The sequence below is a fragment of the Lolium rigidum genome, chromosome 7 (genome assembly GCF_022539505.1).
Source record: "Lolium rigidum isolate FL_2022 chromosome 7, APGP_CSIRO_Lrig_0.1, whole genome shotgun sequence".
Taxonomy (NCBI): Eukaryota; Viridiplantae; Streptophyta; class Magnoliopsida; order Poales; family Poaceae; genus Lolium; species Lolium rigidum.
In genome coordinates this window covers 72,664,869-72,691,621 of record NC_061514.1, presented here as the reverse complement: position 1 = coordinate 72,691,621, position 26,753 = coordinate 72,664,869, and the positions used below count along the sequence as shown (strand labels likewise).

The window sequence follows — 26,753 nt, the reverse complement described above, 5'->3', positions numbered from 1 at the left end:
GACAAGAAGCAGATCAGTGTGCGACGCATATTATCCTGAGGACTGCAAACCTTTACGAAGGCTTCTGACACAAGAAGGATCCATTTCGGGCGTCAAAGACTCCACGTCTCCTGAACCATTATAAATTTTTTTTTTTCCTTGGTGGAACTGAACCATTATAACTTGGTCCAAAAAAAGAGGCTTGGTTGAAACGAAAATGCTAGACTTACGGGGTGCGAACTAAACGGACTGCCCCTGTGGCGACTTACCCTCTGTGGAGCTCAACCCTTGACCCCTCTTTTCTTCCCCCGCTCCGGCCTCTCTCCCCCCGACGCCGGTGGCCAAGGTGGCCGGCGGCGAGTGGGAGGGAGGTCCGGCTGTGTATAGATAGTTTTTTAGATAGGTTCTTGTTATCAAATAATCCAGATCGGAGGCTCTTGTCCTCTTTTATTCCCCTTCTGTGCCTGGCCATGGTGGTTGGGTTGGAGGCCATGGAAGGAGTGATTGGCCTCGGATCTGCTGCTTGGACTTCGGATCCGGTGATTCCCCATCCGGCGGCGCTTCTTTTGGAGGAATCGATCTGCTGCTGCTGCCGGAATTCGTCGGTGGAGGGTGAGCCGGTGCAGTCTCTTGGTGAGATGTGCTACAGCTCGTGTAGCACCATGGCCCTCACCCTGCCCGCGGTCTACATCGCCAAGGTACCATCGTTCCTGATTTGCTGTGCTGATGGCCGCATCTCTCGCTGCTCCAAGATGAATCTTCAAGCAGGAGAGCACCGGGACCTGCTTATTATCCGCCTCAAAGATTCACTCCAGTGCGTACAGGCAATATCCTTGCTGCTGTCCTCTCAGATGCCCTGTTTCTCTATCTTCAACCATGGATGGGCAGCTCACGGGCATGGTACTGATATGCATATTAGTGGATTTGAGCATCTTGTTGCAGATGAGATTGAGTCTACACACGAGGGGGAGATACAGTACTTGTGCTGCCCCTTGCTCTCGTTTTTTCTCTCAGATTGCTGCTGCAAGCTTTGCACATCCCTGATTATGCCAGTGTGCTGGAGATGGTGGTGTACTGCTGGTTGCTACATTCAGATTTTGGCAGGCGGAGATAAGGGATTACTGATCCGTTTCCTTTTTGTGTCGACGCTGATGCTCCTGCAAATATTTTGTCGATGGCGTCCTCATGCTCTTCGGCCGGTGAGTTGGATGCTTTCAATGATTACGCCTGGTCGTCGCACACCACACCCATTGCAAGCTGGTGTTCAAGCTGACTATGCTATCTTCTTGTCGCTCGGGTTGATTCGCCGGGGACGGGTGAGAGCGTCTCCGATGTCGTTCCCCAGATTCAGCGAAGAAGATCCCTTTGTATTGAGCTCGGTGTTGCGCCACTTGGATCTACAGCTCAATCATCAACCTCAGATGCATCAACCAACGCGATTGCCGGTTGAGCCGCTGGCTCTACGGTTGGTGAGATTGCCAGAGGCCCTTGAAGAATGCAATTGCAGGTTTCTCGCGTCCGAGTTCTCGCCGGACACCCTGGCAGGCTCCAGTTGTATTCTTCCGCTTAGGCAATTTGGATTTCCAGCAGTTTGTTTGCTTTGTGTGCGTCTAGGCACTAGCCGTGTAAACTCTGTTTACCAGAGCATGAGTCTTTGTATGAGCTGGATTGTAATCTTGACTGAAAGTTAATGTCAGCTTAGGGTCCCTCGGACCCTTCTTGTGTTCAAAAAAAAAAAAAAGACTTACGGGGTGCAGGTTACGGACTGAGCTAGATGTAGCATCACCGTGGTTGAAATGGACCTATACCGAGATTCCCCCGAGATACCTACCCTGCATATGAACAATGCTACACTTATGGGAGACTCTTACGGACACACACTTACGGGACGAGGTGGAGGCACAAAGTTGGTGCAGTTTTGTTGCAGTTATTTTCATCAGAATCATGATCCACGGCAAACAGAGCTTGGCTCTGGTGGTTTGGTCCCTTGTGGTGGAACCAGCCCACCCAGGTTCAAATCCTAGACTTGACATGGGTGTTTGCATTTACCTGGATTTATTCCAGGATTTAACTGGCGCTATGCTTTCAGTGGTAGGTGACGTGCCCGTCAACAGCGAGGCGCCAGTGGTGACTTCGTCAACCTCAAGATATGCCGGCTCAGTCCCTCGGAGGTGCTCATAGGGGTAGGGTGTGCGTGCGTGCGTCCATAGGGGTGTTTGTACGTGCGTGTTTGTGAACGTCTGCGTTGTACTGTGTTCTCAAAAAAAAAAGAATCATGATCCACTAGCACATCACCACGTCAGTCCATAGATTAGAGTTCGTAAGAATTTTTGAGTAAGTGTAGGATTATTGATACAATGGGCCCTGCGCCTTGTTGGACTGTGACTTACTATTGGGCTTATATTTTAAAAGAAAACATAGCTAAGCAAGGCCCAGTGACTTACTATTGGGCCTATGGGTGAAACAAAAGTCAGTATGGTGTTTTTGAAAAAAAAAATCCTATCCGCAGAGAAAATGTGGCCAGGCCTCAGTCCAATTAGGCCGCTTTTAGTCCGGCCCACTAATAGGTACAACTTTTACTTCTGATTTTTTTCTGAAAAATAAAACTAATTATATTTGTCTAACTAATTTACCTATAAATAAATTTATTATTAATAAATGGAAAAAATTTCATGCGTCTTTTCAAAGTCATTCCATGGATAAAAATGTTCACAGGTTTAGAAACAAAGTTTTACACATTGAAAAAATAAATAATGTTCACGGTCTCAAAGAAAAAATTTGCTACCAAAAAAGGGCGAACTTTTTTTCACGACTTAAACAAAATGTTGCAGTGTTTAAAGAAATGTTCACACCCAAAAGGGGGGACTAAAAAGTTGTTCTTGGGTTCAAACAAAAAGTATGTTCACGGGTACAAAAGATTTTCACCTATAAATATCCACGTATTCAAGAAAGTACAAAGGTTTGAATATGTATTACCGAAAAAGGAAAAAACAAAGATAAAAAGTAAAAGAGAAGAAGAAAAAACATGAAAAAGAAATATAAAAAAAGAAGAGAAAAAAAACAAAGTGGCCCAAGCGCTCATTGAAACTTGCATTAAGCAAGAAACAAGAAACAATGCTATCAGAAAGGCGGCATCCTCGACCAGTTTCGGTGGTCTAATAAATTGACCGACAAACCCTTATCCGACCCAACCTTCAGGGCTCACTACAGGGTGTCAGCCACCCTTGGACAATAGAGCATAGGAAAACAGTGCTTCATAAAAGAACAAGCAGAGACTTGAGCATTTTTTTAATCAAAACATGCTCTATTTCCTTAGCTTTCAAAGTGTCTATCAGATAACAGTCAAAACAACGACGCGCGGGTTCAACAAGTTTTTGCAGGTGTATGTTTAGCTATATATATACACACATAGTATTGGAAGAATTCTCGGGGCTACAACGAGCACCAAACGCCCAACCCTAGCTAGAATCCACATATATTTTGCAGCATGACAAAGAAAGAAAAGATGGTAGATGGTTGCCACCTCGTGAGAGGTAAAAACTATCTACCATTTATTTCTGCCAACCCCTAATTTACATGTTGTCATTAACTATAACCAAATATGCATTTTGATGCTAATTTACCTTTCTACAAATGTCTAAAATATCTATTCACTCAAACGTCAGAAACTTTCTGTATAAAGATTTGACAGTGAACGGCCATATATGTTGATCCTCATTCCCTCACCCAACTTTTAGTTTAAATATCAAGGATAACTATGCGTGTTTCACTTCATTTGACTTGATATATTCTCGCTAGTTTGTCAATAAAATCTGAAGGTTTGCTAAAATAATATATCAAACCATGTAGATATTGTTAAATCTACATGAATTTCCGTGTGATTGATCCAACTACTGGACACTGCCTTCGGTTGCTTGGAAATATCAAGTTTGCACTAGATGTCGTTCCAGAGAATAATAATCAATTATCATCATCGCCATGAAAAGAAAGCTACCATTTCCTTTGTTTATACAACGAGCACGAAAGCACGTCGATATTCTTATCTTCCCCACCGGTGTACCTACTGTATATGCACTAAACAATATCGAAGCGACTTTATTGGTGATATTCACAGCAAGATATAGCTGGCCGCTGCTCACCAGGCGAGAAAAAAATTGCTCAGTGCTCACCATTGTTTAATGCATTCCATTTTTTAAATGAGGCGCACTTTATTTTCCTCGCCTTCCACTTCCTACGGTCTAACGATTCAAGGACACGTAACATGTGTCAATGTCCAAAAACGACATGGCGAACACCTTGTTAGACTAAAACTAAACTATCCAAGTTGGACTGGATGGAAGTAAGACAGATGCTGAACCTTTGCACCAGGTACTTTTGTTAGCTAGCTGAAATTTCCACGCCCTCCCAAAGGCTGTGTAACCGGCCGTGACTGGCAAATGGGCACTACGGCTCCGTTTGACGATGGTTTGGTTATATTTTTTTAAAATTTTGACGAGTTTATTTACACATAAACGTATCATGGCGGGGGACGCGGTGGTGTGGCGAAACTCGGCGGGGTGGAAGGGCGGCAGCGGGACCGGGCGGCATTGGCAAGGTACATGGTCGTGAGGCGGCGGCAATGAGGCTCGGCCAAGCCCAGCAGCCGACCGTCTCTGCGTCGTGGGCGTGCGTAGCCGCTATCCCGACGGCTGCCGGCCTCCACCGGCCGAGTTGGAGGAGGAAGATGGACTGTGGTTCCCAGTCATGGTGGCGGTGTGGGTGCCGTCCGTTCCGGCTTTCATGTTGGTGGTCCTAGGGTTCTTCTTTCGCGAAGATGAAGATATTCTGGATGCCGATCTTTCTTCATCTAGCCGGAGTGATGAGTTTCGGAAGGCTCCGATATCGAATGGAACATTGCATCTTTTGCCTGGAGTTCACAGGTTCGGGTGGTATTCGGTCACGTGCACCCATGCTTTTATTCTGACCGTTTGGTTTCGGAGGGAGCGGCGTGAAGCTCTGCTCTGAGTTGACATCAAGTGACTTTTGGTCCATGGTGAAGTCAGAAGCAGAGAATATCATGAATACGAGATTGGGGGAGTAGCTAAAGAAGGTCCAAGTCTTCGCGATGTTAAGGAACTTGCTTGGTGTTCCGGGATTCGCTGCAGTGGTATGAAAGTGGGGGATACAGCACAGGTGAAGTTCAGAGTCCTACCTTTCAGGGTGAAAACCCATGGTCTAGCCTTAACTGGTTGTGCCTGAGAATGACCTTGTTGGAGGCATTGTTTTGAGAGCGGAGACTATCTTCAGGATGAAAACCTAAGATCTTTGATCGGGTGACGATGGCGCTGGTGCACTATTCTCTTCTTGGAGGCGCCGCTTTTGGAGAATCTGTATTTCAGGCGTTGTCTTGGTGGTGGATGTATTGATGTTGCTAGACCTGGGATACTGTGGCAGGACTTTTATTTCTTAGTTTCTTCTCTCTCTTTTTTGGTTTTGTGCATCCGTACTGCCATTAGGGTGTTGCGTAGTTGCAGAGGCTTGGTGTAATTGGTATCTTTTGATATTAATATATTTCTTTTATAAAAAAACATAAACGTATCATTGTGTTGCAGAACTTACAAAATTAAACTGAAAATACAACCATGATTAAAACAGAACATAATGCGTTTCAACAACAAAATAAGCTATGCCGCTAATATAATACAACTTGTTTATTTCTAGGTTGTTTCAAAGTTAACGCTACAGAGATTATGATCTAAACAACAAGGGTTTTCATGAAAAGATTTCAGATAAGCGATCGCCACTCTCAAGAGGAACAACCTTTCAAAACTAAATTACCATCGATACCGTCATGTTGTTGAACTTCTTGACTTAAACATGAGCAACTAAACAATGGTGTCATGAAAGACGGTGACGAAAACACCCACACTTATGCATGTAAGTGCAAAAATATTTCCCACCGTGCAATAAGATAATTATAGAAATAAGTGAACTTATTTTAGTTGGCAAATCTTTAAACTTGCCTTGGTTTGCACCATAGCCCCTTTAATTGTTAGATACTAGTAATACAAAAGTGCAAAGGTGGAAGTCCACGCTTATAAGCACATCGTGATAATTAAAATCCAAAAGTACTCCCTCTATCAATGTAATATTTTTATTCTTGTTCTTGCCCGAGTGAAAATTCCATTCTTATCTTTTTTCCATCATGTTTCAAAATAATATGGTGCTATATACTATATAGCACGTCAATGTGGTTATGAAAATTGGCAAACTCCTATTAGAGGCAACATCATTCGATGGAAAGGCTGGAGCTCCGTCCTCCATTCTGAAGAAAAAAAGAATTAGAGGCTATATATCCTAGTCCTAATGTTGCTGCCCTTGCTAAGTAACATGTCACAATGAAGAAAAACGGCTGTAATTCATGATGTGAAAACAACAATATGATGGCAACAAATTACAATAAAGCATGCAACAAGTAGTGCAAAAAACAGTGATATTCATGCCAACATTTCCTGCCTCATATACCGATGTGCAAAAACTGACCACCGTGAAAACGGGTTGGTGTGCCTCTCATGGATTCAGTCCCTACTTTCAATCTATTAGTAAAATTAACTAGTTTAAACCGGTTAAACCGTGACATTGTTTTTGTCCACCCTTAGCATCATATAAGGAATCCACCGGTAACAACAATTAATTATCATCGATGTTGTCCTCACGTTCGTGGTATACTTGCTCATTTTACCATAAAATTCCCGCGCACATTTATAGTTAACAAACTTGACTGGTCAAAAAAGGAAAGGAATAGACATACTCCATTTGTTCCAAATTAATCAACTTAGCTTTGTCTAGATACGAAACAAATGAATCTACGCACCAAAACGTGTCTAGGTACACATGTACCCATGACATCTAGGTAAAGTTAAGTCAATTAGTTTGAAATAAAAAGAGTATTTCCTTGGTGTACCCATAACAAAGCCATATTTGACTCTGGAATATCTTTTTGCCTATCTGTGAATCTGTGATGTGTAACTACAGACCGCTGCAGTCTTTCAATTTTGCTTTGCGATACTGATACATACCTACAGTGATCTTCAGACTAATACAGTCAAATCTCCACCCTCCGTCTACCAGCAATCGTGCTGCCAGCCAACGATTTGAACCATCAAAAAAAGCTCCTCACTCATCCACAGCTAGACTTTTCTTCTCCACCCTCCTCTTCCTCTACCTTTCCTCTTCCTCCCGATCCCTTCCTCGCCCACGCTGCTCTCATGCTCTGCCCTACCCAATCTCCCGCATAGTCCACCGGCGCTGTGCTCCTCCACAACAGCCAGCCGGTGACGCGCGTCGCCGCCGCCACCGCGTTCCGGTTCCTACCTCATCGCGTCTTGCTGTCTCCATCCCGTCCATAGCACCAGAACTTCTCTCCCTTTCTTCCATCCCGAGTCCTAACCTACATCCGCCGCCCTGCTGTACCGTACCGTCACCGCCGACGCCTCAATCCCAAACCCCCCCGGCTCAGAACACCCCTCCTCTCGCGCGCCGCCGCCGCCGCCACCGCCGTTCCTGTTCTTCCTCGTCGGGATATCAAGATCCTGCTTTCTCCACACCGTCCACAGGTCTCCGGTGAGTTTTCTGTCTCTGATCCACCGATTAGTTGATTCCCACCGACCTTCACAACTTCTGGGTGTGCCGGTGCGCGCCCGGCACACCATCTAGATCCGCCCCTGACGACAAGCAATGTGCAATTACCACCCGTATGTATGCATGTTATATTTCTTCTGTTTTCCTTCTGTTGCAGATTATTTAATTACGCCAACCATTTCCCACGGCATTGGTGCCACGATGTGCCATACACTTATCAAGCTGTACCAGAGTCAATACCCATTCCGATGTTCTTAAGGGTCCTGCTTAAACCAAAGAGATGGAAGGAACTGAGCTAGAGAATCCAACTTCCAGGAACCCATCTCAGAAATCCAGCCGCCGTTCCAGCAGCCGGCGTTCTCAAAAGTCAGCTGGACAGCAGTCTTCCCCCACCGTATTTCCAGAGAAAAGAGGCAAATCCAGATCTTTGAGGCAGAAGCATGCGGCGGCTGACGGTAAAGATGCCAAGAAGGGTAAAAGCCACGAGCGTAGGGCCGACGTGGTGGATGAGATGTCCAATTTTGTAGGTTTTGAAGTCTATTCTGGGAAGCTGTTTTTCGACAGGAAAAATAAAAGTAAAGGAGTGGATGATCACTTGGCAGCTAACAGGAAAGCTGATGCAACTGATGCGAGGCTCACAAGTAAAGCCCTGATATGGGGTTCCACTGTGCTCAGTCTTGAGGATGTCATCTCTGTAAGTTTCAGTGACCAAGAAGCACTTCTGTTCTAGTTTTTGGCCTAGCTTTGACAATCCAGTGATTTTTGTGTGCTGTGTGTATGTTCACAGGTATCTTATAATTCTGGTGCCCAACATTTCACTTTACATGCATATCCTGCTAAGAGCTCTTTCTTTGGAAAGACACATAGAGTTCGGACGGACTTCCGGTTTATAGCCTCTACACTAGATGAGGCCATTTTGTGGGTAACATGCTTTGCTGAACAGAACATATACATCAATGTTCTGCCACATCCTTCAGCAGAGCAAGAGGCAGATGCCCCCCTTGGTGGGGTTTTATTTGATTATCCACCGATCAAATCTAGAACTCCGCAGAGAATACTTGTGATATTGAACCCCCGATCTGGGCATGGTAGATCAAGCAAAGTGTTCCATGGCAAAGCAGAACCTGTATTTAAGGTAACTCTTGATGTTTCAACTGTCAAATTTCAACCTTTTGCACTGCACTTAGATATTGTAACTATATGCATCATTTGGCAATAAACTTGCTTCATGAAAGCTTCTTTTCGACCATTTGGTTTTCAGCCTTATGGAAACCTTACAAATAAGACAATAGTATACTCCTATGTTATTTCTTAATTTATATTATTGCCTTTTAGTGTATTTGGTGTGCATCTTGACCGTTACTTTTCAGAGGTTTATGCAATACTAGTATACATTATGATACTCCCTCTGGCCCCAATTACTTAACGTGGTAGATATACTGTTCCTACATCTAATCGATCAATGAGCTGCGACAAGTAATTGGGGTCAGATGGAGTAGCAAAAAAGTATTGGTAACAACAAATCTACAGATGTAATTTAATATGGATAATCTAGGTACTCTTAAACATTTTGTTGGGTAAGTGTGATCACGGAGCACACATATTCTAAATCATCACTGGAAGTGGAGGATTATTACAGCTTGTCATTAATTCCTACCTGTAATACTAAAGGCCGAAAATAAGGAACACAGCTATTGAACTGGACTGAATAGCTGTGTTATATTCCACTGGCAAAAAGTTTTAGCAAGATGATTAGCGTTTTTTAGAGCAAGAGGGCTCTCCCAAAGGGAGCCCCGGTCCCATTTTATTAATGAAACCAGGAGAGTTCCAGACATAGTTCGAAACAAAAGACAGGAAAAACAAGTTCAGGGACAACCTAAAACCTAATCTGGGAAGATGACCAACTCTCAGAAATAACACATCACATTTCCATCAGCTCAGGACCAAAAACAATCAGTGCATGAGCTTGTAGCTCTCACAGATTTGATGGAGCTTGGCCCTTGTAACTTCAGCTGGCAGCAGCGCTCCCTTCTGATGCAGGGGCTGTGCCTAGGTGCTGCACCAGTCAGGTGTGATGGGAGAGGTCGTCAGTCTCAGGCACCAGCAGGAGGTTGGCATGGAGTCCCAAACGTGTTGATCGCTGTTCCACTGGAGATCATGGCCGGAGTAACTGGGAGCAGGTTCACAGCATGGGAGAACCCCAGGTGCTCGCAGAATTGCCGAGACATGCTGCACGAAAAGATCCATCTTCAGCAGCATGTCCTCGGTGAATATCAGCCACCATTTCTTCACTGTTTGCAGGATCAGCCACCAAACCTGTTTCACACATATCAAGTCTGGTTGTCAAAAATCATAGCATTTCTGGTTTTCCAGATGCTCCGAAGAACAGCAGGCAAATGGAATTCATCAAAGAATGTTTTTTGTTTGCCAACCAAAACCTAGCTAGGGATTCATAGTCTGATCCCAACTGAATTCCAAAAAAGGTAGAAATGGAGGACCAAACACTCCTGGCAACTAATCAATTGAAAAACAAATGGGAAATAGATTCATGCTCATTGCAGAATTCGCAGTTAATAGGCTTCCACATTTTTCTTTTTTCTGGTTGTCTCGGGTCATCAATTTGTTATTGGCAAACAACCATAAGAAAATATGAATTCTGGGATGAACCACCAGAGTCCAGACCGAAGTATGGAAATTGGCGCAATCCCTCTGTAACTGATGATGCTATAGAGGGAACTGGTGGCGTATTGCCCATCTGCAGTGTGTTCCCAAATGAGTGAATCACATTCATCAGAAAGGTTAATGCCAGCACAAATTGTTTCAAGTTCGAGCCATTGCTCAATCAACGCAGCATTAAAATTTCTTCTGAAAGTAAGCTTAACAATAAAACCATACCAAACCTGTGAAATGGTGGCATTTTGTTCATTACAGATGCTGTAAACATCCCAGAACTGGACAGCCAGGGGTGAGGAACCAAACCAAGTATCTAGCCAAAATCTGATCTTCCCTGGCAGCATCTCTGAAAGTTTCTGTTGAGTCCTGTAGAATTCACATGAGTTCACTTTGAAATGAACTAAGGCTGTGTTTGGTTGAGCTGTGGCTTCTCTGAAAGCAGCTTTCTGAAGGTATCTGTGGGAAAGCAGCTGTGGGCTGTGTGCTGTGAGAAAGCTGCAAAGCCATTTGGCAACTAGCTGTCTGAACTGTGGCTGTAGGATAAATATCTAAAATACCCTTAAAGAGCAGACATATTGTTTCGTTTATGAACTGTTTAATGATAGCGATCTTATCTGAAATAGTTTATGTGTAAATAATATATGTTGTATCAAATCCACATATTATCTAGTAAATTATTTGATGGAGTAATTATTAAATATAATTGTTTTTTCTTTTAATTTGATTGATTGATATGCACTTCTAAAAAATGATGCTATTTCCCAAACAAGATTATCAAGTTGTTTGGTTATTTCCAAAACAAAGGAATAGTACGTACTGTGAAGATATAAATAAAAAAGCAGATGCTATATTCCAGTGAAGAACAGATCGGTAGATGTCTAGATCCCAGGAACTGATCGGCAGATCCCAATCGGAAGAGATTTGACGAGCGCCACTAGAGGAAGCAGCTCTGGACCAGGGCAGATCGAGGTATCAACAGCCGAATTCGAGGAAGAAACCGAAGAGGAGATGGCTGGTGGTCCATCAGGACGTTGCGCAGTGGCGGAGGCCCGCCAGCAGCCAGGAGCATCCCGTCATGGTTGAGCTCGCGTGGAGGGAGATGGAGGCAGAGAGAGATGCTTATGTGAACAGAGAAGGAGACAGGGAGGGGAGGCAGAGAGGGATGTGGTGGGGGAAGCCGGCGACGACGCGGCAGCTCGCCGTCCCTAGGAAGGTGCTCGGGAGGACCGGACCAGACGCCGGTGTCGATTGGATTTACCCGGATGGCAGGAGGCGGTAAAAATTTGCACAACCTCAGGGGCAAAGAGGGAAGGAGTCGCCGCAAAGCCAGAAAAGAACCTCCTCGCCTGCTTTCTGGTTACTCGTGCTTTTGGTTGGCTTTCCGAATAAGCGCATTTGCTCGTTTTTCTGTTTGGTTGGGCTTATGGCTTATAAGCTGAGAAAGCCATAGCAAAAGCCCAACCAAACACACCCTAAGTTGGGTACTGCGAATCTTCTTGTCCTGTAGATTATTTAGAAGATTGTTTCGTAAGCTGAGTTTTCTTAGCTCCTCTTATGACAGAGATAAGCAATTCTTGGTGTACTGATTTTGATTTACTATCCAATAATAAATATGACACGCTGTTATGCTAAACTGTATCGATTACCTTCTAGCAACTAATCCCCTGTGATCTGTGATTGGTGTAGCTTGCAGGTTTCCACATGGAAGTGGTTAAAACTACTCATGCTGGCCATGCAAAATCTCTTGCGTCTACATTTGATTTCAACGCATTCCCTAATGGTATAAACTTTGCACACATAGCTATAGTTTATCTAGGCCTTAAGATAGTGGCAAACATTTCAGCTGGTCTTATTAATACCTTGATTTTATTCTATTTTGTAGGGATTGTGTGTGTTGGCGGTGATGGAATTGTGAATGAGGTATGCACATCATGTTCATATCACAATAATACGACACAATAACTTATATGTTAGCTCAGCTCTTATAATTATGCAGGTGTTCAACGGTCTTCTCAGCAGAAGTGATAGAACTGAAGCTGTATCAATTCCAGTTGGAATAATCCCTGCAGGATCTGACAACTCACTTATTTGGACTGTTCTGGGTGTTAAAGATCCTGTTTCCGCGTCATTATTAATTGTTAAGGTATGCTGAATTATCACAACTTTCTCTTCCATGCAGAGAAGAATCTCAGCATTATTATATATTTTATACTTTTGCCTTATCCATAATTAGATTATCACTTCTAAACTTTTCTCACGAGAACTATCCCTTGGTAACAGGGTGGCTTTACAACTCTAGACATATTGGCTGTTGAGTGGCTCCAATCAGGGCTAATACACTTCGGCACAACTGTTTCGTACTATGGTTTTGTTAGTGACGGTAACTTCGAATGAGCTATTGTATTTACTTTGTTTGACTATTTTAATCATGTTTCTTCTGTATACTCCTCCAGTTCCCTAAAACTTCTCGTTTTGGGTAGTAACAAAGTCAAACTTTAGAAACTCAGACTACTTTGCCTTGATAGTTAATTTCATGATATATATAGTTATGTTGGGTTCTATACATTATTGCAATAGATATTAGTTGTCAAAGTTGCAATTTTCGGAGAACATGTTAATGTCTAAAACGGCAAGAGTAATACTGTATGACATATTTCTTCCAGTCGTGAACAAATGGATTCCTAGAACTAGAAAGCATGCAGCAAACTTTTCCAAATTTTACTACTCCCTCCATCCGGAAAACGATGTAGCAGATTTTTATCTAAATTTGAATGTATAGTCTTAATTTGAATGTATATATACTCTACACTATTTAGTGTACAGATACATTCAAATTTAGACAAATCTGCCACATCCTTTTCGGACGGAGGGAATATTAATATGCACAGAAATACTGAGACTGGTAAGGTGAAAATAGTACCATTAGAATTGCCTTCTACTACCATGCGCCTACAAAAGCTAATGGTCACGAAAAAACGATTCCACCCATGTATTGACGTCTCGCCTTGTCAGAGCCTTCCATTTCCACTTTTTTGCTTTAAGATTGGTGCCGTTATTTTACATCCTAAACCCATGACCAAATCTGCGTCACATTGCGAGGTCCTTTCCTTTTATGTTAGATACATACACTGCACCTTTTCCGTATCTCGTTCTTTCATCAATCTGTGCACAAAACAATGATTCCCGAATCAAAAAAAATATCTTACATTCAACATCCGATCTGGACAACTTTTTCAACAATAGTGTAACGATCATTATCACCAAATCTCTATATACTGGCATGGTATAATTTTGGAGAATGAAAGGAACTACAGCAGTAAAGGATCCAAAATTTCTCAACAATCTGGAATATATTGCAGTGATTTTTTTTTATCAAATGGTTCACACTTTGGTCTATGATATATTCATTGGTTCAGACTTTGGATCAATTGCACAACAAAAACGTACAGAGTGAACAAATCATAGAAGATCTGAACTCCCTTCAACCTGAAAGCACCAATTTGTATCACAGAACCGAGAACCAATTCATCAAGAAAACAATCAGAAAAAGGTAGGAGAAACAAATGGATATGCAACTATGATCAGGAGGCTCCAAGAAAAAAAAAATCAAGAACGGATCTGGATCATGCTAGAATTCAGTAGCCTAGGCACGTGCACGTATGCCTAGAAGCTGCACGTGCTGGTCTGGTGCCATCAGCGAAGTCAGCCAGGCTGCGCTAGAGGTCGAGGCGCTTTCCAAGGATCGGAGGGTGGCTGAGAGGACGGGATTGATGGCGACGACGTGAGGCTCCTGCCTCCTCGCTATGAACGGAGACGGTGTGAATGGAGGGCGTTTTGGTCGAGGATAAGGAGACGGAGGGGAGGATAAGGAGGAGAGAGAATACAGGAGATGAACAAGTCCACTTCGGTGCCCATAGTAGTGTGAAGATGAACTTGTACAGGTTTTTCTTTGGCAAATTGATAGCATGGATCTAAACACTCTGGGAACGGTGAAGATAAGCCCGAGACACGTAAGAGTGGGTGGAAGCGCTGCGTCCTAATGGTCAAAGATGCATACTGTAGGCTGTGACAATGTCTACACCATTGTCTATTTTACGATCAGAGGGAGTATCTAATGAGGCCCCAAATAGGCTCATATGGAAATATGTCAGAAAATTTTGAACATCTTTACATCAGTATTTCTGGCAGGGGCTTTTTATCACACATTCTTAATTTGGAGAACTTCATCAGGAGCATTAGGCAATGATATATGTAGCCAATAAACGCCCATCTTCAGGATATGATAATTGTTAAAAAATAGCTCAGAATAGGTCCCTTGGTTAATGATCCTTATTCATACTAAGTAGTTAATCCCAATGCATGTCCAACATGACCACACTTGAGTTAACAGTCTAGTGGTATTAACTGCATGCAAAGTAGTAACATACAGTATGTGTTAAGCTGTTTCTTTCTGTACTTCTGTATTAGATCTTAACTTTTCTCAGCTAATGGTGTAGCTTTGTTCCTCATAAGTATATTCTTAATGTGTTTCAAGATCTGGGTATGGTTCTTAATGACTGTAAGTTTACTACTGTGGTGTAGCACTGAAAAAGTTAATAAGCTGAAAAACTATTATAACTTTGCTGCAGTCCTGGAACTTTCCGAGAAATACCAGAAGAAATTTGGGCCTCTTCGATATTTTGTGGCTGGAGTACTCAAATTTTTGTGTCTACCAAGTTATTTCTATGAGTTAGAATATCTTCCTATGTCAGAAGAGATGCCTGGGCATGGAAATGGTACAAAACAAGACAAATCAGATGTAATGCGCAGCCGATCAAAAAGAGAAGGAATTACGCGAGCTTCCAGTTTTTCAAGTATTGACTCTATCATGACTCCAAGTCGGATGTCACTAGGGGACTTCGATACATCAGGGGGTACAGCGGCAAGCAGTGAACCATCAGAGTATGTCCGTGCTCTTGATCCAAGAGCAAAACGGTTGTCTCTGGGCAGAAGCAACATTGTTTCTGAACCGGAAGAAGTCCTGCGCCCTCAACCTCATCATGGCTCATACTGGCCAAGAACGAGGGCCAAAACAAGGACCGACAGAAATTCAGTTGGTGCCACGGCGGCTAATGATACACGGTTATCTTGGGCAGCCCAATCAATGCATGACAAAGAGGACATTTCCTCGACAATCTCAGATCCAGGACCTATTTGGGATAATGAACCGAAGTGGGATACTGGGCCAAGATGGGACACCGAGCCAACTTGGGAGCCTGACCACCCTATCGAACTTCCAGGACCACCAGAAGATATAGAATTTGCGGCATCAAAGGAACTTGTGCCAAATTTGGATGAGAAATGGGTTGTCAGGAAGGGGCACTTTCTTGGTGTCCTAGTATGTAACCACTCGTGCAAAACGGTTCAAAGTTCACAGATTGTTGCGCCAAAAGCGAGCCATGATGACAACAGTTTGGACTTACTCCTAGTTGGCGGAAGGGGGAGATGGAAGCTGTTGAGATTTTTCATACTACTACAATTTGGTCGTCATGTTTCTTTACCCTATGTGGAATATGTAAAGGTATCATGCAACTTCTGTCTTTGCTCAAAATTTTCTTTATGCCTGTCCCGTTTGTGCTTTTCATAGAGCTTTCATATGACTGTACTTCATTTGTAGTAATATGCTTCTTTGAGTTCTGAAAAACATGGTCGTACATTAATGGCAGATACTAGATCATTTGCATCAGCTTGTGCATGTTCAACTGAACTATGAAAATGCATTTCTTTCTAATATTAATATGACCTCCTTTTCTTGGAGAAGATACTATCATATGTGCACTTGTTTGATGTGTCTATATTAAACCATTCTGATTTAGTGATTTCTGTTTCATCTTGGTTTCATCTTTTTTATTCTTGGTTTATAAAAGTTTGCTTGTAAGTTACAAATATCTCAATATGCATGTTTATCACCTATTTTCATGTTTTTATTTGAGATCTTTGTCCTTGGTAGCTGAAGTTCAGTTAATAGTTCATACAACACTATATACATATATATTGTCATTTCTATAGTATTTATGCATTCAGAGAAATCTCCTAAAAAAAATTAAGATACTAGTCACCGATGCAAACTGGGGTCCATTTTTCCCTTCTGCAGAAAAACATTACTTCTTCTTTGTACAATAATAGTTCTCTTCCGTCTAGTAAAGAACAACGACTTGGTCTTAACTGTTGATCCAACATTGACAGGTGAAATCAGTTAAGGTTAAACCTGGTGCAAACACCCACAATGGCTGTGGAATAGACGGCGAGCTTTGCCGTGTCAAGGGACAGGTAGTGTGCTCCCTTCTACCGGAGCAATGCAGACTTATTGGCCGGCAATGTAAACAACCTATCTAAGCACTGTAAATCTGCTGGACTTCACGTGTCTTTGAGGCGCTGTATGATCTGTTTGTCACTTGTAACAATTGATTTTGAGTTGTCTATATATCGTTTACTTGCTAATGAGGAGGGCGTGTGCACAGAACGGACGTTCCTTGAGTGTTGGGACCGGATAGACAAATGTTGTGATGTTGCTGTATATTTGAGTGATTATAGAGGGATGTCTTGATTATTTTGGTGTGTTGTTTCTGCTATTTGCTAAACCTGCAGTTTCCTCTTCCACGGTAGAGGTTTTGGTTGACCACAGCTTGGGAATTGCTGCTGGATTCAACCCAGTTACATAAATTTCCCTATTGTTCGGAGAACTACTCTAGAAAACCTGCAGTAATAGGTTCGGAGTTTCCAAATCATACTAGGCTCAGATTTTTTTTGACAGTGAAGGCTCAGATTTGTGTCCAGGCATACCATCCTTAATGTCTAATTAAAGCTTTTTACTGGCGGCTTAGATTTCGATTAGTGTAGCTGTACTGATGAATTGATGGGAAACCAAAAACACAAGCCAAAGAAAAATCATCCAACTTACGTGTAAAACTGTGATGGTTTTTTAGAGGCCTGACAGCAAACTCGTGGGTAGGATATGTTTCTCTGATACGCAACGGCTCCCTGATTGGAGAGGGTGCACCATTAGTCCGAGGTCAGACTTAAAAATGGAATAAGAGGGGGATAGCACAAGCAATCTGGTAGGACCTACAAATCAACTATACTTTTGATAATATAATTTATAAAATTCAGTTGATCAGTGCGATTTAGCTCGACGCAAAGTGGTATCGCTTTGCAGAATAACTTAGCCTAACTACTTACTTAGCAAAGGTGCGTTCCTTCTCCGGTTGGCGGTTGGTTTGACTAACTTGCCAGCTAAGGAAAAAAAAAAAGTGCCAGTATAGCGATGTAGTTAGGGCAAGCTAAGTGTAGTTTGTTTTGCCATGTGGTTTTTCAGGATCGAAAAAAAACACGAACCGGAAGAGATAAACTAAAATGAGAACCCTGACCAATATCAACAGGTACACGTTCCTAAAAAAAATAGTGTGTTAGTTAATTCTCAATTAGGTGATGTTATCTAGTTAAATCTCAATTGTAAATTAACGTGCAATTGAAACACCACAATTGCAACCTATGTTCCAAATCATGGATAGCATACATTATGGCGCAATCCTATGGTTTATGAGCCACTGAGAACTAAGGGGATCTCCTGCGGCTCAACCCATTTCAAAAAAAAAATGTGCCCAATTCAGTACGTTTGGACCAGGTCACATACATGCATTTGGACGTGTCCTCCCCTTGTCCGTTTGGGAGGGTGCACTTCATATGCTCATACGCGTCCCACATCAAGGAGTTGAGAGGGTAGACGGGGTCTTCCTGTAGATCCGGTGGCATGAGCTCTTGACGATGTCTGATCTCGTTGTGCTGCGCCCGCCCTTCACGCGACACCCTCTGCACATCGAGGAGCCAATCATCAAGGAGGTGAATGTGCCACATCATGTTGTAGTCCTGGTACGGTAGAGCGCCTACGCAACATTGACATAGACACGGTTGCCCTGCGGCTTCGGCTTGTCCCATGACAACTCGGCCTCATCGTCGTTCTTCTGATTCTTCCACGTCCAGGACTTGCCCATTGTCGGCGGTCCGGCTTGCCAGTGGTCTGGGGACGAGAAGGGTTGTTTCTAGCAACGACAAGAGAGTCTGTGTGACCTGGCAGGCGCGGCCGCTGGCCTTAAAAGGATGGGGACGCGACCGCCATCAATGCCGACGATGGACTCCAAGCTCATGTGTTGCATTGATGGCGGCGCATAAGACCAACGCCGCCCACAGGTGCTGGTACACCCGTTGAAGGTGAAGCCCACCGGTATTGCCGTTCTGGTACGCGCGTTGAAGGTGAAGCGAACCATTGATTGTGGCACATAAGACCAACGCCGCCCGCTAGTACTGCACACACACTAAAGGTGAAGCGGGCCATTGATGGTGACACAGAAGGCAGAGGGGACGTGGAGACGCTGCTAGGTGGGCCCGATGCGAAAGCGGGAGGGCACATGGCCACTTGAAGGCATGTACAAGTTGACGCATTTCAAACCCAAGTTTGATCTGGTGATGGCTCGATTCGCACACATTGGTTGTGTCGGGTCGCTGGCGTGGCTTTTCGAATCCTCATATATGTACATACTAAAACAAATAAGATCAATCTATTTACATCGGGCCACTGGAGGTCAGGCCACTGAAGATGCTCTAAGATATGTTTTCTTTTTAGGTCGGATGAGAATTAGCGAAACAAAACAGAAAAAACAGGAGCGTGAGGTGCAATGCACAGTACCATGCATATGATTTCTCCCAGGACCAGCGGAATTGAAATCGTAGACCAGATGGCGCCCTGAAAAGCCACGAACTGAGGTCTGACTGAGGAGGACGCAGCGTCGAAAACAAAGTTGTGGCCACGCGGCCACCGCCACGGAAGCTTTTGATCCCTCCACAGTCGACGCCGACGCGCGCACCAGCCACGACTACCGCGCGACGCTGACCCGCCTCTGGTCTAGCCCCCCCTCTCCACTCGCGCGCCGCCACGTGTGCCGCCTCCTCGCCGTGCCACTGGAGCGCCGCCGCGTGGCCGGCTCTGCCCGGCCAGCCGTCGACGTCCCCGGTGGCCCCGCCGCCGCGCTCGCGCCACCCTCCTCCTCCTGGTCCCGGCCGGCAAAGCCTCCGCGTAATAACTGTTGGTGCCTTGCACACCTCTCCCTCTTACCGCCACGCTCGCGATTAATCGCCGGTGGTCACCACGGACAGCTACCGGCGGCGCTTGGACGCCACGGACGGGCGGGCACGATCGCGTGCGCACGGCAGCGTGCCCTGAAACGAAGTAGAGTAGCACACTGTCTGAATGGTTAATCTCACGCGCGCCGTGACCCGTGACCCGTGACCGTAGTGGCCTCGTCTTGGTGGGCTTATCTCAAGTTGGCCTCGTACGTACTGACGCCCAATCGGAAGTGACCCCGGCCGGCCGCCATTATCGCCGCTTGAAGAACTCCACCACTACACCTCAAACGACGTTACGGAAAGGCAATTTAACCGCATCTGCTCACCACTTTGAACTTACCTGATCTGCTCTAACACGTCGGGAGGTCAACTGGGAAGATCAAATCACCTGACACCGGGTGGAGCTAAAATCCGTCGAGATAAGCTCCTGCTCGCCGCACTATCCCCGGCGGATCGAAAGGTGCTTATCGCGGTCACCTCGTATCTCTACCCTAAATTACCATTGTCGCTGGTAAACAAGTATAGAAAGTAAAACGCGCGCGCAAGGCGACAACCGGCGACAAGACTCGGCCGCCACCGCGGCGGTAGCGAACGTACCCGCGCGTGACCCGGCCACGCAACGTGACAAACGCGGCTCGCCACCTCGACGACGGCCCTTCCGGCGGAAGCCGGACCCCGCACGCGGCACACCTGGCGCCATTGACGGCGACGCTTGCGACGGAGCTGCCCCCCACAAGACACGGGCGTCCATTGGTCCTAGCTGCTGCCTATAGGCTATAGCTAGGTTGTTCCGGTTGCGCCCGTCTCCGGCCGTCTCGATCGATCCCCATGAAAACGGAACACCCAGGAGCACACCTTTCTGCCGCCCATTGGCCCGTAGACCACCAGCTGGTCCATGCACGAATGATACAGTACAATACTTTTTCTTTGTGGGGATATACAAGTCCTTTTTCTGAGGGATACAGACTTACAGTACTACAATACTTTGTACCAGCAGTACTGCTGATCTTTTCTTCTGATGATCGGTGGACTTGTAGATGCAAATGCAAGAGCTGGACACTCGACAGTGAAAGAAATGAATAGAGGAAAAGAACTCAGGTCGCGCTACCATTCGTGTGCTGGAAGGAATGAAGTCCTGAACATGAGAAGCAAATAACCTTGTACTCGTGTTTTTCCTGAACATGAGAACCAAATTGACAAAGCTTGTCCATTCCGGTCCGCACAGACAGGAAATGGATAAACCCTAGCGCAATGTCCTGATGCAAAGTGGCCGACCGGTCCGCGCCGACACATTCTTGGCAAAAATTTGGGAAGGCAATGCCTCGGTGTGGACACAAGCCTGCTTGTATCCGAGTGTGTCCCCTCAACTAACCTAGGGCCCCACCTGCCAGGGACACCGAATGATGTAGCCACCAAATCCCACCTCCCCTTTCAACCCTAGAACGGCGTCATGTCCCCTTCCTCCTCACGATTGTCGGCACCGTCTGCTCGGGCCGCATCTCGCCGGAGGCCGTGTTTGGTGCCAGCATCCTAGAGTGCACTTGCCGGCATCATTCGAGGACCCTGTTCACATCTCGTATGCTCGGACCCGCCAACCAGAATCGACGCCCATGACATGTTCGTCCAATTGCGAGGCCGATTTTGAGGCACAAAACCTGGACCATTTTCGACCATTTGCGCCAAGTAGACTAGTCATTGATCCGTCCTTGTTGGCGCAGATGGGCCTCAGCAAATCGATTGAGTTGTTCTTCAACAACTTTATGAATAGCTAGCCGGGCGAAGAGTTGGACGATTCTTTGGAGTTCATAATTGACGCGTCATCTCTCATCCATGTCCACACTAAGAGGCAGAAGCCGTTGTGCAGGGGCTCGACGAGGCCTCGCATGGGGCAATGCGGCGTGCACTCGAGAGACTTGTCAATATCGGCTCATCGGGACTACTTCCACCCCATGAAGCCAGTCTTCACGGAGACCCTATTCCGACGCTGCTTTCGGATGTTGAGGGACTTGTCCATGACTACTACTTCAGATGCAAGCCCGATGCCACTCGTAAGCTAGGCTTCACCTCTTACTAGAAGTGCTCCGCGGCTATTCGTATGCTTTCATATGGAGTGCCAAGTGATCTCATCGATGGGTACTTGCGAATGAGCGAGACCACTTGCCTCTACAAGTTCTGTCGAGCCGTGATTGCCATGTTCGGCGAGGTTAACTTGAGAAAGCCAAATGCTTACGACACTACCTGGCTATTGTCGGTCAACAAGGCAAGGGTGTTTCCTGGGGTGATCGGCGGTATATATTGCATGAGATGGAAGTGGAAGAACCGTCCATTTACATGGCACATAAAGTATAGGGGCATGTAGAAGGATGCACTGGCATCCTTGAGGCATCTGCATCACATGATCTGTGGAATTGGTACTCTCTTTTTTGGCATGAATGATTTCGACAATGACATCAACGTGTTTCACGGCTCTCGGGTATTCTCCAGGCTTGTTGAAATCAATGCTTGAGTTGTTCACTTTGAGATCAATGACAATGCATATGATAAGCCATATTAACTAGCTAATGGCATCTATCCAAACTGGGCAGCACTAGTGAAGACGATTCGTGATCTTCAAACAGAGAAAAAGAAGAGGTTTGCTAAACAACAAGAGTTATGCAGGAAAGATGTGGAATGGGCATTTGGTGTGCTCAAAGTTCGGTGGGCTATGGTTCGTCACCCTACTAGAACATGAAACATTTACACCATGTGGGAGGTGATGACATATTGTGTGATCATGCACAACATGACGGTTGAGCAAGAACATGATGACAATCTTCATTGATCAAGGTTGACAATTTTAGGACGACTTGGTTGAGCCGCAACATGGGGCATGAACGTTTGAGGAGTTCCTCTATATGCATGTTGAGCTCCTTGATAACCACATTCACGAACGCCTTCAAGCAGAAATTTGTCGAGTGTCAGTGGGCATTGGTAGTCCATGAGGAGAATGATGAGTAATCATCCCATCTTATTTTTATATGTTTAATTATGAACTATGTTCTTTATTTTCATGCACTACATTGCATGTGAACTATGTCATATATTTGGATGTAATAAAACTATACTTAAAAAGTTACAAAAATTAGTATTTTTTCGCGTAGAGAGGGACGTGTTCTATATGCGCACGTGAAGTTTCACATAAAACTGATATTCTTTGTGCCCTGCGTAAAAAGGACGGTAGAAAACATGTCGGTTTTTGCTGAAACAACGCTATGAGCATGTAAACACGTCAAGAGATATACGAACCATTTTGATGTTTTTAGTATTTTTAAATATGTTCAAAATGTATTTCAAATAAATGGTGTATATGCTCCCGGGTCCAGAAACATTTTGTCTATACTACTTAAATTGCAAGAGCTGGCACATGCGTGAATGATATTGTACAATACCTTTGTAGCAGTGCTGCTGATCTTTTCTTCGACTCGTATCCAATTGCAAGAGCTGGACGCCGGACAGAGATAGAAATGAACATGGGAAAACAACTCGGTCGCGTAGCCAATTCGTGTGCCGGAAGACTTGAACAGGAGAAGCAAACCTTGCACTCGTGTTCTTCATCCCGGCCACGTTTCGTGTGCTCATCTCGAGGCGGCCGGATAGACATCGGGAGCCGTGGTGGGCACAGCTCTTGGCGCCGATGGATGGCCGACGCTTGTCCGTGGAGCGAAAGCGGCTTTTCACGGTGTCACGCTAAGTGGGCCCGGCCGGTTCCTTCTTCTTTATCCCCGATCCCAAAGACCACACATGCTCGAGTCCCAGAAGCCAGAATCGCCGGACACGTAACGCCGTTCCCCGGTATAAAAGGGGCCGGGAGCCAAGAGAGGAAGAAGAAGAAGCATCGAGCGACCCGTCGGAGCAGTGGCCCACTGGATCGAATATGGATCGAGCTGACTACCATCACCAGCATCACCAGTTCATGATGCCGCCGCCGTTGCCCGTGCAGCGGCAGATGTGCGTGCCGGTGATGGACGACGACGACGTCGACGAGCAGCAGTTCTCGGCGGGGAGGGGCGGTGCGAGGGCGGAGCGGAAGCGGCGGTTCACGGAGGAGCAGATACGGTCGCTGGAGTCCACCTTCCACGCGCGCCAGGCCAAGCTGGAGCCCCGGGAGAAGGCGGAGCTGGCGCGGGAGCTGGGCCTGCAGCCGCGCCAGGTCGCCATCTGGTTCCAGAACAAGCGCGCGCGGTGGCGCACCAAGCAGCTCGAGCACGACTTCGCCGCCCTCCGCGCCAAGTACGACGCCCTCCACTCCCGCGTCGACTGCCTCAAGCAAGACAAGCTCGCCCTCACCGCACAGGTAACCATCGTTGGTTGATTCACAGGCGCCACGCCAAGCATACTGTCCTTGTTTTTTTTTTCCTTCCCAATACTTCATCCATGGGCTAATTAAGGAAAATTCAATATGCAGGTGCACGAGCTAAGCGAGCGGCTGAGGGAGCGGGCCGGCGGCGGCGGCGGCGCGACGGCCGCCACCGCCAGCAGCAGCAGCTGCAACAACGACGAGCTGGACGACGACAAGAGGAACGTCGTCGCCCGGTGCGTCGACCTCGACGTCGAGCCCCTCGAGAGCTGCGTGCTCGGCGGGACGGCGTGCGCCACGCCGGCCGACGTCTCGCTCTCGGTGGAGTCCGACTGCGGCGACCACCTCCACTACGACGACGGGGCGGCAGGAGGCTTCCCGGCCGACTCCTTCTGCGCCACGCCGGAGCTGTGGGAGCCGTGGCCGTGGCCGCCTCTCGAGTGGAATGCGGTGGCCTGAAACGGTCCACCTAGTTGTACACGTAGGCTTGTGTTTATAGGTGACGTATCTACGTGCATGCTTGTGCTTAATCTCGCATTCTCTTTGGGTTGAGGCGAATGGGTAGCGGGAATGACAGGTGGGTCCGTGTAAGATAGGAGAAGGGATTGAAATGATGAAACCTCGGAGGCAGCTAGCCAATGTGATGGGATTGGTGTTGCTACAAATGGTTTCAGTTAGAGATCATTGCTATAGAGTTTGTTTCAGCTGTTATGTCTGTTCTCGCTATGGATTAAGTTTGGATGATACGTCGATGGGATTGTTGATTTGGATGCTGCTACAAATTCAAGACGTTTAAGCAGCATATCATTTGAATTCAAAAACATGCTGCTAAAAATGGTTTCAGTTAGAGATAATTGGTATAGAGTTTGCATCAGCTATTCTGTTTGTTCTCGGGCGCTCTGAATTTAAAGTTGGATTTAAGGTTGATAAATGGTGTAGTACCATTTGTTTAACAAAAACGTTTTAGAAGTTCAATTTAATCACCCAAAACATTTTATATTTAGGAATGGATGTGGTAATAAACTATCATGCTAGGACTTAGGGCCATGGTTACAGTTTTATGGGAGGATCAACTTTTAAGATGTGGTAATAAACAGCCACAACCCACACACTAATCCTTGTAGGGTACAACATGGGCCACCGCAGTTCTAACTATCTTAGAGCATGTCTAACAGACCCCTTAAAAGGGGCAAACCCGTATAATAACCGTGGATATACGGGTTTCGGCTCTACCCGGCCGTCTAGCACGCCCCGTAAAAACGGCCCCCGCACCGATTTTTTCAGTTTTCGATTACGGGGCGGGTCTTCGCCCCCTACTTGTGCGGGGTGGGAGCGGGGATAGAGGGCCAAACCAATATCCCATTTCCGAAACCGCGCGCGGACATTTCAGTTCCCCCCACCCGTTTTCCCCCCTCGCCGCCACAGCCACCCGCGCGCCGCCGCCGGAATCCGTCATATCCGCGCCCCTCCGCCGTCCGCCGAGCCGCGCCGAGCTGCGTCGACGCCCCCCGCACCTCCACCGCACCCCCGCCGAAGATCCGCGTCCCTCCGCGCGCGCCGCCGCCCTCCCGCCGCGGTCTTCTCCGCTGTTTTCGCCGGTGAGTATTCCGCCGCGTTCTTCTTCGTTGTCGCCGGTAAAATGGTCTTGTTTGGGGCTGATGTATGGTACACCGTGGTAGATGGCTTCGGAGGATGTGCACATGGCGGATTTGGACGCGACGTCGACCGATTGGTCCTCGTCGGATTCCGACGATTCGGACATCGACGAGTTGCTCAACGACGACGAGACGGAGATGATGCTCGCTCCTGCTCGGCGTGAAGCACATGGAGGACCGCGCCAAGCTTCGGATCAGCGGAAAGGATCCGTGATGGGGCGTATGTGCATTCCGCGGAACCGCGCGCTCGGCCACGAACAGCTGATGCAAGATTATTTTGCCGAGGTACCGACCTATCCTCCCCGCCTCTTCCGTAGACGGTACCGAATGCGTAGGACTTTGTTCGAGAGAATTGATACGTCCAATTTGCATCACTATTTTATATCATAATTTGCTGTTATTCATTGATATATTTCATATTGGGACACAATACTTATGTTATTTCATCTATTTTGCATGTTTCATCATTATTGGAGGATCGAACACCGGAGCCGGGATTCTCGCTGGAAAAAGCACCGTCGAACGCAATATTTCGGAAGATCAACTCGTGGAAGGAAATTATACCAAAAATCCTATTTTTCAAGATGACGAAGGAAGCCGAAGGAGGAGCCGGGAGGAGCCAGGGTGGGCCCACACCCTAGGTCGGCGCGGCCCAGGCCCTGGCCGCGCCGCCATGTGGTGTGGAGGGCCCACGACCCCTTTCGCCTCCTTTTCTTCGCCAAACCCTTCGTCCCGAAGACCTAAGCCACAAGGGGTACCTCGCGGAGAGTTACAGCCGCCTCTGCGAGGCGGAGAACACCAGAGAGAAAAGAGCTCTCCGGCGGGCAGGAATCCGCCGGGGAAATTCCCTCCGGGAGGGGGAAATCGACGCCATCGTCACCGTCATCGAGCTGGACATCATCTCCATCACCATCATCATCATCTCCACCATCATCACCGCCATCTCCTCCGCAGCACCTCGTCACCGCCGTAGCAATTTGGGTTTGATCTTGATTGTTTGATAGGGGAAACTCTCCCGGTATCGATCTATACTTGTTGTTGATGCTATTGAGTGAAACCATTGAACCAAGTTTATGTTCAGATTGTTATTCATCATCATATCACCTCTGATCATGTTCCATATGATGTCTCGTGAGTAGTTCGTTTAGTTCTTGAGGACATGGGTGAAGTCTAAATGTTAGTAGTGAACTATGGTTGAGTAATATTCAATGTTATGATATTTAAGTTGTGGTGTTATTCTTCTAGTGGTGTCATGTGAACGTCGACTACATGACACTTCACCATTTATGGGCCTAGGGGAATGCATCTTGTATTCGTTTGCTAATTGCGGG

General features: G+C 46.1%; 2 protein-coding genes across 2 annotated transcripts; both read left to right on the top strand.

The window, feature by feature from the left end:
- Nucleotides 1-7,175: 7,175 nt before the first annotated feature.
- LOC124669900 (sphingoid long-chain bases kinase 1-like) lies at nucleotides 7,176-16,861 on the top strand. Its single transcript, XM_047206437.1, has 9 exons — nucleotides 7,176-7,581; nucleotides 7,757-8,293; nucleotides 8,387-8,734; nucleotides 11,959-12,052; nucleotides 12,155-12,192; nucleotides 12,269-12,415; nucleotides 12,553-12,652; nucleotides 14,901-15,832; nucleotides 16,498-16,861. Exons 2-9 carry the CDS (start codon nucleotides 7,880-7,882, stop codon nucleotides 16,645-16,647), a joined length of 2,223 nt encoding a protein of 740 aa, XP_047062393.1. The 5' UTR covers nucleotides 7,176-7,581; nucleotides 7,757-7,879; the 3' UTR covers nucleotides 16,648-16,861.
- A 6,374-nt stretch (nucleotides 16,862-23,235) lies between these two features.
- On the top strand, nucleotides 23,236-24,698 carry LOC124677493 (homeobox-leucine zipper protein HOX22-like). The gene is made up of 2 exons (XM_047213478.1): nucleotides 23,236-23,764; nucleotides 23,876-24,698. The coding sequence occupies exons 1-2, from the start codon at nucleotides 23,345-23,347 to the stop codon at nucleotides 24,224-24,226; spliced, it is 771 nt and encodes a 256-aa protein (XP_047069434.1). The 5' UTR covers nucleotides 23,236-23,344; the 3' UTR covers nucleotides 24,227-24,698.
- The last annotated feature ends 2,055 nt before the right edge of the window (nucleotides 24,699-26,753 follow it).

Excerpts from the sequence above, each read along its gene's own strand:
- LOC124677493 (XM_047213478.1), top strand. The coding sequence starts at position 23,345 with ATGGATCGAGCTGACTACCATCACCAGCATCACCAGTTCATGATGCCG. Across the intron at positions 23,765-23,875 it reads AGCTCGCCCTCACCGCACAG|GTGCACGAGCTAAGCGAGCG; the intron begins GTAACCATCGTT and ends TTCAATATGCAG.
- LOC124669900 (XM_047206437.1), top strand. The coding sequence starts at position 7,880 with ATGGAAGGAACTGAGCTAGAGAATCCAACTTCCAGGAACCCATCTCAG. Across the intron at positions 12,416-12,552 it reads CGTCATTATTAATTGTTAAG|GGTGGCTTTACAACTCTAGA; the intron begins GTATGCTGAATT and ends CCTTGGTAACAG. Across the intron at positions 12,653-14,900 it reads CTATGGTTTTGTTAGTGACG|TCCTGGAACTTTCCGAGAAA; the intron begins GTAACTTCGAAT and ends ACTTTGCTGCAG.